The sequence below is a fragment of the Phascolarctos cinereus genome, unplaced genomic scaffold, assembly GCF_003287225.1.
Source record: "Phascolarctos cinereus isolate Bilbo 61053 unplaced genomic scaffold, phaCin_HiC Scaffold_7;HRSCAF=346, whole genome shotgun sequence".
NCBI classification, from domain to species: Eukaryota; Metazoa; Chordata; class Mammalia; order Diprotodontia; family Phascolarctidae; genus Phascolarctos; species Phascolarctos cinereus.
In genome coordinates this window covers 44,184,348-44,201,529 of record NW_027556180.1, presented here as the reverse complement: position 1 = coordinate 44,201,529, position 17,182 = coordinate 44,184,348, and the positions used below count along the sequence as shown (strand labels likewise).

The following is a 17,182-nucleotide window of genomic DNA, read 5'->3' as shown; positions in this document are numbered from 1 at the left end:
CCTCCTTCTCCCCCCTCATTTTCCTTCTACCCTGCTTCCCTTTCCCCATTCCCCTTCCCTTCCTCTGCTCAGTGCGCCTCCCTCCCCTCCCCCACCCCCTCCGCGTCTCCTCCTCCCCCTCCCCCACCCCTCTTCGCCTCCCTCCACCCCCACCCCCCGCCCTGGGCTCTGCGGCAGGGACTGGGAGGAGAAACCCCGTAGGGGGAAGGGGGAGGGAGGAGGGAGGAGGGAACTTGAACAGGCTCGCCGCTCCAATTGCTGCAATATCCTTCCGCTCTAGGCCAAATAATCCCTTCACCCTTAAAAAGCCCCGGGGGCTTCTCGCGCCCCCCAAAACACCCAAAAGCATCGGTGCCCGACTTTCCTGTCCCTTGGTTCTGGGTTTTACCTTAGGTAGCGCCTCAGCGGCGGGATTCGTGGCCGCGGGCGAGTTGATGGCAGATATCCCTCCGCAAGAAACGCGTCCCGGCGGCGCGCATATAAAAGGCGGGTGGCGCGGCGCCGCTGTCTTTTCAGTCGGGCAGTGAGCGTTGGTTCGGATCATGTCTGGTGGCTCCGCGGATTATAACAGGTACGCGCTTGGAGCGGCGGTGGGGCCGGGGCCTTCCTGGGTGGACTAGGTTGTGTAGCGGGCACCCGGGGAGACGCCGGGTTCCCGGGCGACTTCGGGGGCGCGGCGCCGGCGCCGCTTCGAGAAGCTTCTACGGCGCAGCCGCGGGGCCCGGCCCGGCCTCGCTGGGGCGGATGCGGAGGCGGGGGAGGGGGCGCCGCTCCTGCCTTGTCCCCGGGGCCCGGCCTAGTAACGGCCGCGGGCGGTCTTTTCCCGGTGGGGAGTGTGTGCGTATGCGTGTGCTTGGGTGGTTACGCTCCGGCGGGGAGGAAGCGGCGGCGCTTCGGGCCTTCTCCCGGTCCCCTCCCCCAGGCAGGCCCGCGGCGGTTCGGGCGGTTGGCGGCCTGGGCGCCCGCTCGCCCCGCGGCTCTCTCCCTCCCTCCCCCGCCGCCGGTGTCAATCATGAGCCTGGCGCAGTGCGAGGGGCGGGGCCGGCCGTGCGCGCCGCTCTCGCGAGAGCCGCCCTCAGGGGGCGGGGAGCCCGGGGCCGCGGCCTGGGCCTGGGCGCCAACGGCCGGGGCCACGTGCGGGCGGGGGACGGCTCACGGCGCGTCTTGTGGCCCGCAGAGACCATGGCGGCCCAGAGGGAATGGACCCCGATGGTGTCATCGAGAGCAACTGGAACGAAATCGTGGACAATTTTGATGATATGAATCTCAAGGAGTCTCTGCTCCGGGGGATCTATGCGTACGGGTTCGAGAAGCCTTCGGCCATCCAGCAGAGAGCCATCATCCCCTGCATCAAAGGTAGGCCGAGCGCCGCCCGGGGACCGGACCGGACTGGACGGGGCGGGAGGGGGAGCCCCCTGTGACATGATGGCCTACCATCTTTCGGGACTGACCTGGAATGGAGAGAAGCGTCTGCTGATCACGACCGAGGGGCCAAAAAAGGAAGAGGGTGCTCTCCTGGAAATGACTCTTTGTGGGAGCAGTAAATATGTATCCTACTTTTTTTAGGATATGATGTGATTGCTCAAGCTCAGTCAGGGACTGGCAAGACAGCCACATTTGCTATTTCCATCCTGCAACAGTTGGAGATTGAGCTCAAGGAGACCCAAGCACTAGTATTGGCCCCCACCAGAGAACTGGCTCAACAGGTATTGATAGCGTAGTTCAAAGAAAATTGCTTGCTTGTGGCAATAGTTTGAGGTTTCTTAACTCTGTAGAACAGCTAATCATTCGAGCTGCTAACTTTCTCTGTCATCTACATGTTAATGTAGTTATCCGTAGGGTAGTATGCATGGATCTGGGTTCAGGTATGATTGCAGGGATGTTCCCAGCAAATAAATTCCAAGGTTTAATGTTTTGAATAAGAGATATGACAGTTTTGAAGGTAATAGAACTGAAATGCAGTTGTATAACATAAAAACTGCATTGCACGTCTGATTTAAGTTTAAGGCTTGCTTACAATATACTTAAGATTTCTTAGGTAATTAGAAGAGGTTTTTTTTTTTGTCGGAAGGTTATAAACATTACTAGATTGTCATAACTACAGCCTGATGGAATAGCGTCAAGTGCTACAAGCCGCATGGACTAGATAGCAAGATAACTGGGTTGTATGTTTTTGCATTTGACATGCAAAAAAGGTCACGATAATTTTGGACTAATACTAAATATGTGACTGCATATTTATGTCTGGTTCCAGAGTAAGATTCAGCATTTGCTAAGTTTTAGGTAGTATAGAATGCTTGTTTGGTAATTTTGCAAAATTGACTTTTTTTTCCCTAAACTTAGATCCAGAAGGTAATTTTAGCTCTTGGAGACTATATGGGAGCAACATGTCATGCCTGCATTGGTGGAACCAATGTTCGAAATGAAATGCAAAAACTGCAGGCTGAGGCACCACACATTGTTGTTGGAACTCCTGGGCGAGTGTTTGATATGCTAAACAGAAGATATCTTTGTAAGTTGCAATTCTGAGTGATTGGGTCTTGGTTTTAATACTCTAGATGTTATTAATGGATATTTCTGTTTCCTCTTTGATGTGGGGTAGGTTTTTTTTAATGAGTAGTATAAAAATGAAAACAGTTAAATCTGTTCTAATATGTGGTTAGATTCAGGACCTTCCTGGTTATAAATTTTTATGGGGTTACAGTAATTATAATACACTCTATAGTGTACTTGTGGGGATAGAAGGGAAATAAGGCTTAAGAAAAATTCTTAACCAGAAGTAAAATTCAACATGGCGCTTTTTCTTAACAGCTCCAAAATGGATCAAGATGTTTGTTTTGGATGAAGCAGATGAAATGTTGAGTCGTGGATTTAAGGATCAAATCTATGAGATTTTCCAGAAATTAAGTACAAATATCCAGGTATAAATATGTGGGGTTTTATTCTAGTGTAAAGGGGTATTGCAGGTTTAAGTTACAATGTGGCTGTGAAGTGCCTATGTTGTCGTTCCCCCTGCTCAAAAGAAATGTTTCCTACTATCCCTGTCTAACTTGTCTATAGTAAGACAGGGACGCTTGGTCTCAAACATTTGGATCATTAGTAGAATCAAAGCTACTGAATTAAGCAGCTTGTTTTTAAAAATATGCACTTGTCCTTTTTTCCAAAGGTTGTGTTGCTCTCTGCCACAATGCCAACTGATGTGTTAGAAGTGACCAAAAAGTTCATGAGAGATCCTATTCGCATTCTGGTGAAGAAGGAAGAATTGACCCTTGAGGGAATTAAACAATTCTACATTAATGTTGAAAGAGAGGTAACTTAAAACTATTCTGTGGGAGGTTAATTTTCTAGCCAAAATATGCCTTCTTGTTTAAAAGCACTGTGCTAAAATTGCAGAAATTAAGGCGATGCCTTGGTTTTTGTGATAATGCTAGCATAGTATATACAAGAAGAAGAACAAATGCACTAGATTGAAAAAAGACTTGGGTGGACCTCTTTCTTAATGTCCAGTGTCCTGTGTCTTAAGATCTTAGTGCGATATACATGAATCATTTACATTGGTAAACTTCTGGCCTTTCACTTCCTGGAATAAGTATGGAGGTTTGGCTTTTGCCTTATTTGAGATATAATCTTCTTTTAGGAATGGAAGCTGGATACTCTTTGTGACTTGTATGAGACACTGACCATTACACAAGCTGTTATTTTTCTGAACACGAGACGAAAGGTAGATTGGCTGACTGAAAAGATGCATGCCAGGGATTTCACAGTTTCTGCTCTGGTAAGAGACATGGTGTTTGGTATTTCATCGAAGGTCGATATCTAGTTTCCTAGATAGAAGTCATTTTTCTCACTTTAATGAATTTAATTGATGCAGGAACTAGTTACAATATAGCTGTGTAGTGCTATGTTGTCGTTCCCCCTGCTTAAATTAAAATGTTTTTTACTATCCCTGTCTGTTTTGTTCTATATGCCATAGCAGCCAGGGATGCTTGATCTCAAACATTGTTAAAAGGCTTAAAACCTTAGCCAAGATTTGGCTATGATTTTTTTTTAAGCCCATCAGCTTTTCAGTGAAACAAGTTGAATAAAGATAAATATTTAAATAGTAAATGTTAAGCATGGGTTAGAAGAAAAAGTACTAAAATTTGAAAATTTTGTTTGCTTTGTAGCATGGTGACATGGACCAGAAGGAGCGAGATGTTATCATGAGGGAGTTCAGATCAGGGTCAAGCCGGGTTCTGATCACTACAGACTTGTTGGTAATTATATATAACATTTTAAAGGATGGATACTACAGAAGCGTCCCAAAAGCTGCTTATTTGGGAAAGGTCTTTTAATTACCATTTCCCAATTAAAAGCTGTCTGGGAGAGGAAAAGACCACACTCCACAGTGAGCTACATTGTTGTAGTCCATTACTTACTTTGTGGCCAACAGTCAGGTGCACATGAAGAAATGGTGGGTTTGGAGTGGATTAATGAATGTCACTTAACTTAGTCATGGGCTAGCTTTTGAGACTGCTAGTTTGATGTGGACCTTAATTTTGTTACTATTTCTTTCTAGGCTCGTGGGATTGATGTGCAGCAAGTGTCTTTGGTTATAAACTATGATCTACCTACCAATCGTGAAAACTATATTCACAGGTTAGTAGATGGCATATGATTGGATTATATGTATCATTGTTTTATTTACTGGCATTCTGTAGCTTCCAGATAAAAATTGTGCCTTCAAGCTAGACAGACTTAAATTCTAGGGAATAGATTTCAGGAAGAAACTGACACAGTGCTGCTATTTAAATGAAGTTTATTTTGGGGGAAGAGCTTTTGGCTCAGTTACAACAGTGGGAAAACTTACCTTGAGTCTGGAACGTGGCCCAAATTTTGAAGTTTTGTAAAAGGAAAGGAAAAGACTCGCTTTAAATTGAAATTGGAAGAAGGGTTTAGGTCTTGTGGCATTATATTTGAGCCTTAGTTCTTTTAAGACTCATTGTGTTTCTCATATTGCTCCTGTGTCTTGTGCTTTCTTGGTGATTTTTCTCTAGTGGGATTCTCTCTTGGTGTATTCTGGTAGTAACCGAGTTTTGTGTCCCTGGCATATAGTTATAGTGGCTTGATCCCTAATTAAATTAAATTGTGCTTTGTTACTTGATGTAAAAAAAGACTTTTTAAAAAATACAGGAGTCGATAGCAGCAGTTGATGACGTGAGATGGCACTCAGAAACGGCGTGACCTAATTTAGGACGTGGATTCATAAGAGAAACAGCACACTGTTTGAATAAAGAGCGAGTCGGTATTTATATATTTGTTTTTCTTTTGTCATGATTATTTGATATTTTAAGTTCCCAACGTCCTAGCCAAAGCCATTTTGTTGTGTATTAGCTTTTGTATATTAGGTGGTTTGTATTGTCTGGTTTCTATGAAGGAAGGCAGATGTTGGGTTTTAACCACATTCGGTAACTTGTAGTGTGGTTTGTGTGTGAAACTGAGCAAAAAGCAGTGATAAGTTTGGGTTTCCATACCAAATACTTGGAGAATAAGGAGTTAAGTTTTCCCACTGAAAAAGAATTGTAAGTCCTAGAAAAATAGTTAACCTTCAAGTCATTTATGTTTACAGTCTACCAGTTCCAGAGGTGCGTCGAAATGGAGTATATAACAATTCTTTTTGTTTCATTCCTGGAGTTTACATCTGTCCCAGGCTGACCTTCGATCTATGCCCTTTGGTATGGGCTTAATTCACTACCCCAAACAGAATACTGTCATCTGCTTAAAATCACAATGCTCAAGACCTGAGATCTCATTTTGCAGCCAGACACAAGCCTTGATCTGCTTACTTTTGGCACTAACTGCTAAGGAAGATTTTTTTCCCCTCATCTGGATACTTTGGTTTAGCAGCTAGTGCTCCAAATAGAAGCACTCTATTACCTTGGCAAATTGGATCATCTCCTTGTGGGTTAAGGAATATCCTATAGTTATTACTGTTTTTCTTTTATGCAGAATTGGCCGAGGTGGTCGTTTTGGGAGGAAAGGTGTGGCTATTAACTTTGTTACTGAAGAAGACAAGAGGATTCTTCGTGACATTGAGACTTTCTACAATACTACAGTGGAAGAGATGCCCATGAATGTGGCTGATCTTATTTAATGCCTGGGATGAGATGGTTTTGAATGCAGTGCTCGCTGTTGCTGAATAGGCGATTCACAACGTGCATTGTGCTTCTTTCTTTGGGAATATTGAATCTTGTCTCAATGCTCATAACGGATCAGAAATACAGATTTTTGATAGCAAAGCGACTTTAGTCGTGAGCTCTTTGGGGAAAGAGCTACTGGCTTTCTCCTTTAGAGTTAGACTGTTGGGGTTGGGTGTAAAAGATATGGGGTCTGTAAAATCTTTCTTTATTAGAAATTTATTTCCTAGTTCTGTAGAAATGGTTGTATTAGATGTTCTCTATCATTTAATAATTTACTTGTGGACTAAAAGATATAAGTGCTGTATAAAATCAGCCAATTATGTTAAACTAGCATATTTGCCTTTATTGTGTTAGTCAGTAGACTGAATAGGAAAGGCTTTTCAAATGGACTAATTTTTTTTTAAGAAAGCATTTGAATGCATTTTGTTTGGTATTGTATTTATTCAATAAAGTATTTAATTAGTGCTAAGTGTGAACTGGACCCTGTTGCTAAGCCCCAGCAAGCAATCATAAACTAGGTAGGGTTAAACCCAGTAAAATTGCCATATTGCACATGTCTTAATGAAGTTTGAATGTTCAATAAATTACTTGTATATTCACTTTGAATTCAAAATGATTGCTCTTGTTTAACTTATTGCCAGCTTATTATCAGTGTTAGGTGGGTTGAGAAAGATAAGCATGTAAGTAGTTTAAATGAAAGGGAGACAGCTCCCTGTGAGTAAACTGTCTAAGAGAGCAATCCATACAAGAGGTAGTAATAGAAAGTATTTTTATTGCCAATAAAATGTACAAAATTCAATTCACATTGTGAGTTAACTGCTGCATCACTGTAGCACATAGGCTGATTAACTGTAAATGTTCATCAGCACCATCAGCTAGGCACTTGTCTGCTTCCTGAAAGGGAAGAATATAATATTTGGTTACTGTCTTTTCAAAACTTAAGCCCTACCCATATTGAAACCATTACATGGTTTACTTACTGCAAGTTTCTCTGTGATGATGGATTTCTGCTTATCGGTCAGGTCATCTTTTTCTACCACCACATCATGGAATTGGTTTATAAGTTGAGTTGCTGCATGCCCCTCATCAATTAAATCCTGTTAAGAGGCACAGAAAGGTTAGTTCTTTCTTCCCCCAAAACTGGATAGAATAAGTGCACAAAAAAGAACTGAACCTTAACAACTGCTTCCAGTTTTTCAAAAGAGCCACTCTGGCAGGCAGAAAATATACCATCAATTGTTTCTGTAGGTACCACCTGGAAAGGAAGATGAGGTACAAATCAACTTGACATGTGCTGTTATTTCTTTAGTAGCAATAGATGCCCTCATTAGTCCAAACTATATAAGGGTTCCCTGGTTACAAGGAAGTGATTTTACTTTAATAACCTGAATGGTTAGAACTGTCATACATATCTTTCTGTGTATGTGGGGCCCTTCTTTTATCACAAACGTCTAGAGTCCTAAATCTGGTCTCAGACTAGACGCTTGTTAATCAAAATCATTTTTAGTTTGTAACCCCTTGGTTGCTCTGGTAATTCTGTGAATTTTTATGAGTGATTTCAGTCACAAGTCCTAGAGAGAAGTAATGGCACTCATTATACTTAAATTATATTTAAGTGTTTCCAAGAAAACTCTTTGAAGGTAATTTCACACCTGAAAGGTTTAACTGAGCTGACAACTATGCCTAATTCTGACTGTGAGGCAGTTTGACCATAGTTGGTGTTATCCAGGAAGAATGTGTTCTGTCCTCTGACCACCCTACTGAGAGAAGCCAGGGGAGCTTGGAAGTAGGATTCTAAATGTGGCTTGGAGAGACTGTCCTCTGGAGAATAGAGCTCAAAGGTGGCCTTGGCATGGGCAGGGCCCAAGGGACAGCTCAATCAACTGGCTAAAGCTCTGGGCTCAGAGTGAGGACCCACAAATTCAGAATAGTCCTCAGACACTTAAGGAGCATGTAACCCCCTCAGTTTTACCTGAAGTAAAACCTTTCAAGGCTGAATAAATGTTGGCTTTTATCATTACTGTCAGCAACAAAAAGGGCAGAAAAGTGAGGAAGATTTCATGTAGGCGTAGAGTAGATAGATGGGTTTATTCAGATTGTTTTCTTACACTTGGCTAAACTGTATAGGAAGAGGGATGCCTTATTCTGCTTTGACCCCAGAGGGGTGGTAATGCTGGCAGCCATACAGACTTAAGCTTAAAGAAAACTTTCAAACATTGACAGCCATCCAAAAGCAAAATGGGTTACCTATCCCCAAGCCCTGTTGATCCTATGCCCTTTTAGGGACTTCCTTTGACTCAGGCATGGGCAGGGGCTTTCTGAGATGTGGATGACACCTGAAGACACTCCCATCTATCATCAGGTCTCTTCGCTCTTCCTTGATTTTTTGTTTTTTGGGAGGCGGGACACACACCAGAAGAAGAGCCCATGTTTTAGCAGATAGGGTTTCAAAGGTCAAATGTGAGTGATGATGGCTATGGTCAAAGAAGAGGTGGAATTTAGAGAACTCACCAATAAAATCTTTGTAGCCAACAGGAGGGTCCTGCCTCCTATTGGCTACAGTTCAGCAGAATCACAAGCAGCCACAAGAGTTTCTCTGCGTAGGGCAACAGGGCGACTCCGCATGTCAGTAAGATCATTCAGCAAAAAGTTTCTTCCCTAATATTTTCTATTACCCACCAAAAAAAGGGCAAAATACAATAAGGGTCCCGAGAATATATAGACTGAAAACAACATGCCAGTGCTCCTACCCCAGCAATCTCTGTGATCACCTTCTCTGTGACTTCTTGCCCACCTGTCAATCGAGTGGCACTTTGAAGAAATGTGATGGCTTTTCGTAGGTCTCCTTCTGACACTTTCACAAGGTAAGATATTCCCTAAAAAAGGGAAAAACAAAGATGTTGTTCTCCTGGACAAGCAACCATGGCAAATACCAAGTCTAAACATCCAGATGAGATTCATTTATACAGGAAAAACTAGCCTTCCAGATGCTAAATGTTTTTTCTTATGTTTTCCTCTTACCTTAGTAGCCAAATACTTATATAATTTTGTAGACATTTGTTTGAAATAATGAGAGGAGAAAAATCCAATCACAGCATCCGTATGAATGGAGCAAGTGAGTGCAAAGGTGTGAGCAACCTGGTCTGAGAACTCAATTCCCATAAGAACTACAGGAAGGAGAGGGAAGAAATCCCTCCTGAACCCTTTGCATTAAGAAAATGTAAATTATTCTATACCTGAATGAAAAAGAGGGTTGCTCATATTCAGTTGTGTGCAACTCATTCAGTTGTGTGCGACTCTTCATGACCCTATGGACCATACTGTTCATGGCTTTTTCTTGGCAAAAATGGGAGTGGTTTGTCATTTCTCTCTCCAGTGGATTAAGACAAACAGAGGTTAAGTGTCTTGCCCAGGATCACACAGCTAGTCTAAGGCTGAATTTGAACTCGGGTCTTCCTGACTCTAGGCCCAGAGCTCTCTCCATTGAGCTACCTTACTGTCTAGGTACAGCCAGCCATAAAAAAGAAACTTCAATCCCATTATAAAGGTCTAGGGACTACAGGATTTTCCCCTGTACTAAAATACGGGTTGAAACAAATGGGCCAATAACTAGGAGGAAGAAATCTCTTCATTAAGCAGAAATATGTATCTAGGATTTATAGACAGAGAGAGAGAGAGAGAGAGAGAGAGAGAGAGAGAGAGAGAGAGAGAGAGAGAGAGAGTGTGTGTGTGTGTGTGTGTGTGCGCGCACGCACACACACGCATGTGTCAATTAACTTTAACTGCAAAGGAAACTCCAGAGCAGCCCTATGACATCGCTAAGGCTCCTATGTTCCAGCTATTGCAACTGACCTGACCTCCATCTGTAGGCTGGGCTACCAAAGGCAAATGAGGCATTTCAGCTTTCATAGCTTCTTCAAATAACATGCAGAGCAATTAGGTCACAAGTCACCCCCATTACCTCATTACTGATTTTCACATTTTCCTTCTCAGAAATGTCTAGTAATCTCTGATGTTGAATTTTATCTGACAAAGGCTTGAAGTGGAATTTGGAACATCGGGAGGTTAAGGGCTCAATTATCCTGTAAGAAAAAAGGGAGGGATCAGGTTGAGAAAGTGGCGACTGTCTACAGAGAATTTCTCAAGAACTTGGATTTCTCAAGAACAGTTTAGGCCCTGAGCCAAGAAGACATCCTAGCACATCAGCACCCTGACCACCTCCAAAAGTTGTTTTGCTTGTTCTTTAACTTGGCTGTCAAGGAAGGCTGTGACCAAATCCTCCTGCCTAGAAGAAAGGGAGCCCACATACCGACTAATGTAATTGCAGATGAGGCAGAATCGAGTTGTTTTGGACTCTTTTTCCATTGTACGTCTTAAAGCGGCTTGGGCTGCAGAGGTCATAGAGTCAGCTTCATCCAGAATTACAATCTTAAAAGGAGGACACGGTTTCCCACTATATTAAAGAAAGGAAGTCAACAGTAACCTAGAGATGCTTCTCACAATGTATGTATAGCAACCCCATCCTGAGCACCATGCACCATTCTGTCTAAGAAACTGCTAGCAAAATTGACTTCAGGAAGATAAACACACACTGGCCTTGATTTGTTTTTTAAATACCCCCACCCCAATTCAATAACATTTAAAAAATCTATTCTGCTATGAAATATTTCCAGATGCCAAAAAATTAAACTCTTGACTTGCGACACCCAAGGGCAAAAGAAGACGATGGGCTTTTCTAATTTAATTCATACCTAAAAGCAATCAGAAGTGAAAGCCTTCTTTCTCAAGTATAAGAGAACTGACTCAAATTTATAAGAATACAAATCATTCCCCAATTGCTAAATGGTCAAAGGATATGAACAGGTGGTTTTTAGATGAAGAAATCAATGGTTTGATTTCTATAGTCATATAAAAAATTGCTATAAATCACTATTGATTAAAGAAATACAAATTAAAACAACTTTGAGGTACCACCCCACACTCATCAGATTGGCTAATATGACAAGAAAGGAAAATGATAAATACTGGAGGGAATGCGGGAAAAGTGGGATGGTAATGTACTAACTGGTGGAGTTGTGAAATGATCCAACCATTCTGGAGAACAATTTGGAATTATGCCCAAAGGGCTATAAAGCTACACATACCCTTTGACCTAGCTACCACTACTAGGTCTGTATCTCAAAGAGATCAAAAAAAGGGGGAGAAGAACCTATCTGTACAAAAATATTTATAGAAGCTCTTTTTGTGGCAGATAAGAATTGGAAATTGAGGATGCCCATCAATTAGGGAATAGCTAAACAAGTTGCGGTATATGATTGTAATGGAGTATTATTGTACTATAAGGAATGACAAGCAAGATGATTTTAGAAAAAAACTGGACTTACATGAACTGATACAAAGAGCCAGAACACTGTACACAGTAACAGCAGTATAGTATAATGAAGAACTATGAATGACTTAAGCTATTTTCAGCAACACAGTTACCCAAGACAATCCTAAAAGACTCATGATGAAAGTGCTGTCTCTTTTTGGAAAAGGCTGATACTGTCTGAATACAGACTGAAGCATTCTTTCTCTCTCTCCTGTCTTGCGAATGCATGTGCACAAAAGGACTAATATAGAAATGTTTTACACTGATGAAGGAAGGTATAGAATTTGGAACTTACAACAAACAAAAAAGAATGTTAAAAATTGTTTTATATGTAATTGGGGGAAAATAAAATATTATTTTTAAAAAATCAGAAGCTTTAAGGTATGTGTAAGAATAAGGTGATCCTTGCCCTTTTCATCTGAACTACCAACTCCTATCCTGACCAATATAATAGATCTTTGAAGAATAGTAACAAAAGTCTCTGTGAGGGAAAAAGACACTGAATGACCACCTAAAGGTTAGATGTAAGTTTAAGCTGTACAAAAATGGGATGCAAAATTAGAAAAGACTCATTGATCTTGGTACATTATATTTGGAACAAAAGGGTATTTTAGGCAGATTATGACCTGCCACAGAGAAGGAAATACTTGGCTTACTTACTCTGAACGACTTCCTGACACAGTTAGTTGAGCAAATGTCTTTACTTTATCCCGAATAACTTGTATTCCACGTTCATCTGATGCATTCAATTCAAGAACTCTTTGTCGGAAAAGCTCAGGTCTGTATGAAGAAAATAAGGATCATGTGCCATTATTCCACTCAACCCATTTCTTTATATTTTCATGTTTTGTGGCAGTTTAATAAAGCTATACCTAGTGAATAACATTTTTGGGCGGAGGCAATCGGGATTAAGTGACTTGCCCAGGGTCACACAGCTAATATGTGTCTGAGGCCAGATTTGAACTCAGGTCCTCCTCACGCCAGGGCTGGTGCTCTCTCCATTGCACCACCTGGTTGCCCTACAAATAACAGTTTTAACAAAACAGGCAGACCCAGATCACTGGAGTTCAAAGTGACCTTGGAGGTTACCTAGTCTGACATTTTACAGATGACCTGAGGAGGTCTAATTCCACTCCCTTTGCTCCAAAACTGATTAGTGACTGCTTCACTGCCTACAGAGTAAAATACAAGCTCCTGAGGCTCTCCAACCTATTCTTCCAGCCTTATTTTATCCTCCTTCAAACTCGATTTTATCCAAACTGGACTACTAGCTGATCCCTATTTCATCTCCATCTCCATGCACTCATACAAGCTGCCACATGCTGGGAATGCCCTCCTTCATCTCCATTTCTCAGAACCATTCTCTTCCTTCAAAGCTCAGCTAAGGCTCCTCCTCCACGAGGCCTTGTCTTACCACCCCAGAGTGAGCTTCCATCCTTCCCAATTTTCCTGGTACTCATCCCACTCCCCCAATTAATACAAGCTTCTTGAGAGCAGCCTCTTCCATGCCTTTGTATCCCCGGTGCCTAACAAAGTGCTTTGTACACAGGAGGCAGCTAATAAATGTTTCCTGAATTTACATGCATTACCACATCCCAGTGATCTGCTGTAAGCTGCAAATACAGAAACAAAAAACACTGGTTTACCCATAGAGCTCCCTTGCAGCTGCCAGAATGGTGGAGGTTTTTCCAGTTCCAGGTGGTCCATAGAACAAAAGGTTGGGGAGCTGTGGAAACACAAGTTTGGAGTTGAAGGCCACAGGCCACACTAAGAGGCGTATGGAAATGACCCTGAGAAGAGGGTGGGCGAAGCAGCAGAGCCGGGTCAGTGCCCTGAGCTGACTGAGCAGCCACTGCATTTGTTCTAAGGATCCCTCCCTCTTTTTCTGGGGTCACTTTGCTTGGTGGCAGAAGTGATGTGATGTTGGACATACTGGAGCTCATACGAATTCAGTATTAATGTAATTTCTTTTTCAATCCTGCTCTATGCTAGGGGTTTCCAATTTTTAAGTCACAAATAACCTTATTAAGTAGAAAAAAATGTCCACAGATGTGCTTCCCCCCCCAGTCCTCCTACCCTGGGTAGCTGCACTGATAGAGAAAACTCACAAGGACAGAAAACTGCTGTGAATCCCAAGGGCTGTAAAAGGGTCTGGACCTGTGATTCCATTGCAATAGAGAAAATCAAATGAGGAAATCCCACCTACCAATGGGGCTGGAACCTGTTCATATCGGAGGTGAGACTTGAACCCAGGGCTTCTTGGCTCTGAGGTTCTCTCTCCATCACACCATGCCTCCTTCTCAACAGGTGCAGGCTGAACTAAATGGATGCTCTGGTCCCTCCTACTTCTGAGGCTGTAATTTAGTGGGATACACTTCTCACAGTAACTCAAGGCCTCTCCACCCACCCAGTGAGAAGCAATTCAAGATGTTCCATACAATGCTTGGAGAGGGGTATGATGGCCTGAAGAAGGGCATTACTCTGCTTCTTTTATCCTATTTAATTCCAGTGCCCTCTCTTCTAAGTGAATCCAAAACACCTCTTCCAGCTCCTCATCTGAGTCTTCTCTGGCCTGCTCTACCCTGCGGAAGGTGAGCATGTGGGGTGATAGAGGTAGAAAATAGACATTAACTGGCTTCTTCCATCAGTGGCTCAATCTCCCAGTCAGCCTTTCACTGTGCTGTTCAGAAAATAGCACTGACAAGTTGTGCAGAGTGAAAACCACATAAGGTAATGCTTATTTATGCTTTTCACTTATATTTTATTGCTGGTCCATAGAAGGTCTACTTTTTTAAACTGACACCATTTAAGAGACTAAGGTCTTTGACTGACCTATCCAGACTTAAGGGCTACAGTGAAGTGCAAGTAGACAAACCTTCATCTCTTTGTCTCTGTATGTTCTCTCCCCCTCAGCAATGTCATCTGCAGCCTGGACACGCTCTCAGAGGCCTTGGTTTTAATTATGGCTCTGCCACTTACTCCTTAGGTGTCCTGTCATTCAACCTCTCTAGGCCTCACTGTTCATTTCTGTGGGTCTTGACTCCCAAACCAGAAGGAAAGATTCTCAAGGGAAATAACTATGTCTTAGACTTCTTGGCATCCTCCCTGGAAGCCCTGGCCTAGCTCTGTACATGGACTGGGCATTCAATAAAGTAATGCTGAATCAAACTACCCTCCAACCCCAGTCCTGAAGTTAGTTCGTAGATACTCCCAGGAAATGCTGTCCTGTCATTCCCTCAACCCACAACTGGTTAATAAATACATACCATGGGCCAGGGTAGAAAGAAATAGTGCCATCAAGTGAGACAATGTCTTAGAAAACTATTACGCGTGTGCTCTAAAACCCAGGGTTGTGGTGAGGATCAAATGTGAGATATTTGTAAAGGACCTGGCACAGTACCCAACACGTAGTAGGTGCTATACAAATGCTAGCTATTATTATATTGTTATTGCCTATTAATAATAGATGGAATTGTCAAGGTGGATCCCATGGAGCCACCACCAACTGTTTGGGAATTTGGAAGAGGTAGTGGTCTGACTATCTGAACAGAGACAGAAACGATGTCCTGGTGTTCTTGATGGAATGGCTGCAGGATTGCCACAAATGTCTAGATTATCTGTGTTCTCATGATGATAACAGGACACAGATCCACATGGGAACATGAATTGTTCTGATGATGCTAAGGACTTGGTATGAAAAGTTATCAATCCCACTCTGGGAAAACATATTTCCAAGTGATAATTAAACAAGGTTTTAACTCACGTCTGCGCCTTCTAAAGATTTTTTCAACACTGCAACTACTTCTTCTTGAAAAGCAACTTCATCCACACATTTGGGACGGCTAGGAAAAAAAAATTGGCATTTGGTTGTTAGCAGAGATACTGAAAAGTTTCATGTGTTACTGTTGCTGTGAAGTCAATTACAGTCCTTAACATGTACTAAGAGAAGAAGGGGAAGAGAAAAGCTTAGGAATTAGAGCCACAGGGATAGGGATGTATTATTACTGTTAACAAAGAGATGAGCAGGGATGAGGACTTCCTTAGATTTTCTAGCCAGATCTTTGTCACACTTGTAACATCAAAGTAAAAGGTTTTTCTAGACCTTGTAGCTCAGTTGTGTCTGACTCTTGAGTTTTCTTGGCAAAGCTCATTTTACAGAGGAGGAAAGAGAGGCAAACAAGGTTTGAGTGACTTGCCCAGGGTCACAGAACTAGTAAGAGTCTGAGGTTTCATTTGAATTCAGGTCTTCCTGACTCCAGACCCAGTGCTCTAACCAGTGCACCACCTAGCCTAGGTCTAGACCTAGAAAACCCATTGCTATAATTTTTTTTGTCTAAAAGCAGTATTTTAGCAAGATTCTGCTAAACTAGTCTAGAGTTCCAGCTCTAAACGCTAGCTATTATCCAGTGCTAAGTGAAGCCGTTACAGGAGCCCTGGATTAAATGGACAAAGCCACCGGTCACAGGAACGCTCCGCAGCCTCCCGATCCACGCAAACACAAAGGAGCGGGAGTCAAGCACTCTGGGGAGAGCACAGAACCCACAGAACACTTCGACTCCCACTACGATCGTCGGCTTGGCTCTGCAAACCAAGCAAACGTGCAAATGCCATCGCACTACAGAGGGTCTGAGCGAGAGGGCGCGCGCAGCTCACTCCAATCCCATCCCTTAATTTTGGGAGTTAGAAAACCTTTCACAGCACTAAGCCCAGTTAAGCTCTTCGGGCCCACGCTAGAAGGGGTGACAACTGGGGGAGGGGTCTGTCCACGCGCGCCGGGGGGCGGGGCTCTTACTATTTCTCCACCCACGGCACAGGCTTGGCCCTTCGGCTCTCGGCGCTGCTGCCCGCGGGGGCCCCGGGTCCTCGGTCCTTCGTGGGCGGCGGCTTGGTGCTGATGGAGGCCGGCCCTTTGAGGAAGGCCTGCATGGCCGCTTCCCCCTGCCCGGGGAAGGCCGAGAAGCGGGATCGGTCCGGAGGCGGCCCCGGGGACCACCCGAGACGAGTGGGTCACGCACACAGGAGGAGCACGGCAGCGGCTGCCCTCCGGCCCTCCTTAGAGAGGCGCCACACAGCCGGGCGGGGAGTCGCTGTCTGGAGCCCGCCGCCCGCCGGTCCTGGCCCCTGCGCTCTCCATTCACCCCTAGGCGCCTCAGCTCCCGGTTCCCGCCACCGAACAGCCTGCCGGGAGCGGGTCGCGTCATTTCCGGTGGAGGAGGAGCGCCCGAGCCCAGGAGCCGTTGGCACGCCAGAACTGCGTCAGGCGGAGGTGGGGCGGGTGTCCCCGTGGGATGGATCTCTTAGATCCGCAGGGGATCGGTTGTCCCTAGAGGGCACGGACAAGCCATGCTTTTGCCTTTCTTTGTGTCTCCAGAGCTTAGCAAAGGGCGAGGCATACAGTAAAGTCTCAACAAATGCTCGTGGACCAACCGCCACCTTCCCCCCCACCCACCCCCAAGTGCTCGGCGCCAGCCTGGAGCCCTGTTCAAAGATGGCTTCGAGGAGGGCCACGCAGCACCAGCACGCATACGCTGGTTTCTCTCGCCCTCCCGCCCCGCATGCGCAATATGCTCAGTGTGTCTCGATGGCTCCAGGGCCCGAGCCGGAAGCTGCTGGCTCAGTGGCTCGACTTTGT

At 44.0% G+C, this 17,182-nt stretch overlaps 2 protein-coding genes and 5 non-coding genes across 9 annotated transcripts; 6 read left to right on the top strand and 1 right to left on the bottom strand.

The window, feature by feature from the left end:
- Positions 1 to 461: 461 nt before the first annotated feature.
- On the top strand, positions 462 to 6,792 carry EIF4A2 (eukaryotic translation initiation factor 4A2). Of its 3 annotated transcripts, none has more exons than XR_013483383.1 (11): positions 462 to 571; positions 1,178 to 1,356; positions 1,567 to 1,706; positions 2,344 to 2,512; positions 2,812 to 2,921; positions 3,167 to 3,310; positions 3,638 to 3,775; positions 4,167 to 4,256; positions 4,559 to 4,638; positions 5,173 to 5,280; positions 5,989 to 6,153. XR_013483383.1 is itself a non-coding variant. In XM_020980846.2 (10 exons), exons 1-10 carry the CDS (start codon positions 543 to 545, stop codon positions 6,131 to 6,133), a joined length of 1,224 nt encoding a protein of 407 aa, XP_020836505.1. In that variant the 5' UTR covers positions 462 to 542; the 3' UTR covers positions 6,134 to 6,792. The 3 variants fall into 3 exon arrangements, 1 of the variants encoding a protein (XP_020836505.1); XR_002323416.2 differs by having other exon boundaries at positions 5,173 to 5,284; XM_020980846.2 differs by lacking the exon at positions 5,173 to 5,280 and having other exon boundaries at positions 5,989 to 6,792.
- Positions 1,416 to 1,483, top strand: LOC144454901 (small nucleolar RNA SNORD2). Its single transcript, XR_013483452.1, has one exon. It is a non-coding gene; the product is annotated as a small nucleolar RNA SNORD2 (small nucleolar RNA).
- Positions 2,961 to 3,088, top strand: LOC144454935 (small nucleolar RNA SNORA63). The gene has a single exon (XR_013483480.1). It is a non-coding gene; the product is annotated as a small nucleolar RNA SNORA63 (small nucleolar RNA).
- Positions 3,358 to 3,540, top strand: LOC144454899 (small nucleolar RNA SNORA81). Its single transcript, XR_013483450.1, has one exon. It is a non-coding gene; the product is annotated as a small nucleolar RNA SNORA81 (small nucleolar RNA).
- On the top strand, positions 3,866 to 4,000 carry LOC144454934 (small nucleolar RNA SNORA63). The gene has a single exon (XR_013483479.1). It is a non-coding gene; the product is annotated as a small nucleolar RNA SNORA63 (small nucleolar RNA).
- On the top strand, positions 4,299 to 4,433 carry LOC144454940 (small nucleolar RNA SNORA4). Its single transcript, XR_013483485.1, has one exon. It is a non-coding gene; the product is annotated as a small nucleolar RNA SNORA4 (small nucleolar RNA).
- A 139-nt stretch (positions 6,793 to 6,931) lies between the features above and the next one.
- Positions 6,932 to 16,761, bottom strand: RFC4 (replication factor C subunit 4). The gene is made up of 10 exons (XM_020980849.2): positions 16,343 to 16,761; positions 15,314 to 15,392; positions 13,197 to 13,276; positions 12,211 to 12,330; positions 10,489 to 10,632; positions 10,141 to 10,261; positions 8,930 to 9,055; positions 7,354 to 7,434; positions 7,160 to 7,276; positions 6,932 to 7,073 (listed from the first exon to the last, which is right to left on the bottom strand). Exons 1-10 carry the CDS (start codon positions 16,474 to 16,476, stop codon positions 6,975 to 6,977), a joined length of 1,101 nt encoding a protein of 366 aa, XP_020836508.1. The 5' UTR covers positions 16,477 to 16,761; the 3' UTR covers positions 6,932 to 6,974.
- Between the last annotated feature and the right edge of the window lie 421 nt (positions 16,762 to 17,182).

Coding starts and splice junctions, on each gene's coding strand:
- RFC4 (XM_020980849.2), bottom strand. CDS start 16,476: ATGCAGGCCTTCCTCAAAGGGCCGGCCTCCATCAGCACCAAGCCGCCG. Junction 12,331..13,196: donor GCTGCAAGGGAGCTCTATGG/GTAAACCAGTGT, acceptor TTCTTCATACAG/ACCTGAGCTTTTCCGACAAA. Junction 7,435..8,929: donor TGATCACAGAGATTGCTGGG/GTAGGAGCACTG, acceptor CTTCCTTTCCAG/GTGGTACCTACAGAAACAAT.
- EIF4A2 (XM_020980846.2), top strand. CDS start 543: ATGTCTGGTGGCTCCGCGGATTATAACAG. Junction 2,513..2,811: donor GCTAAACAGAAGATATCTTT/GTAAGTTGCAAT, acceptor TTTTCTTAACAG/CTCCAAAATGGATCAAGATG. Junction 4,639..5,988: donor CGTGAAAACTATATTCACAG/GTTAGTAGATGG, acceptor TCTTTTATGCAG/AATTGGCCGAGGTGGTCGTT.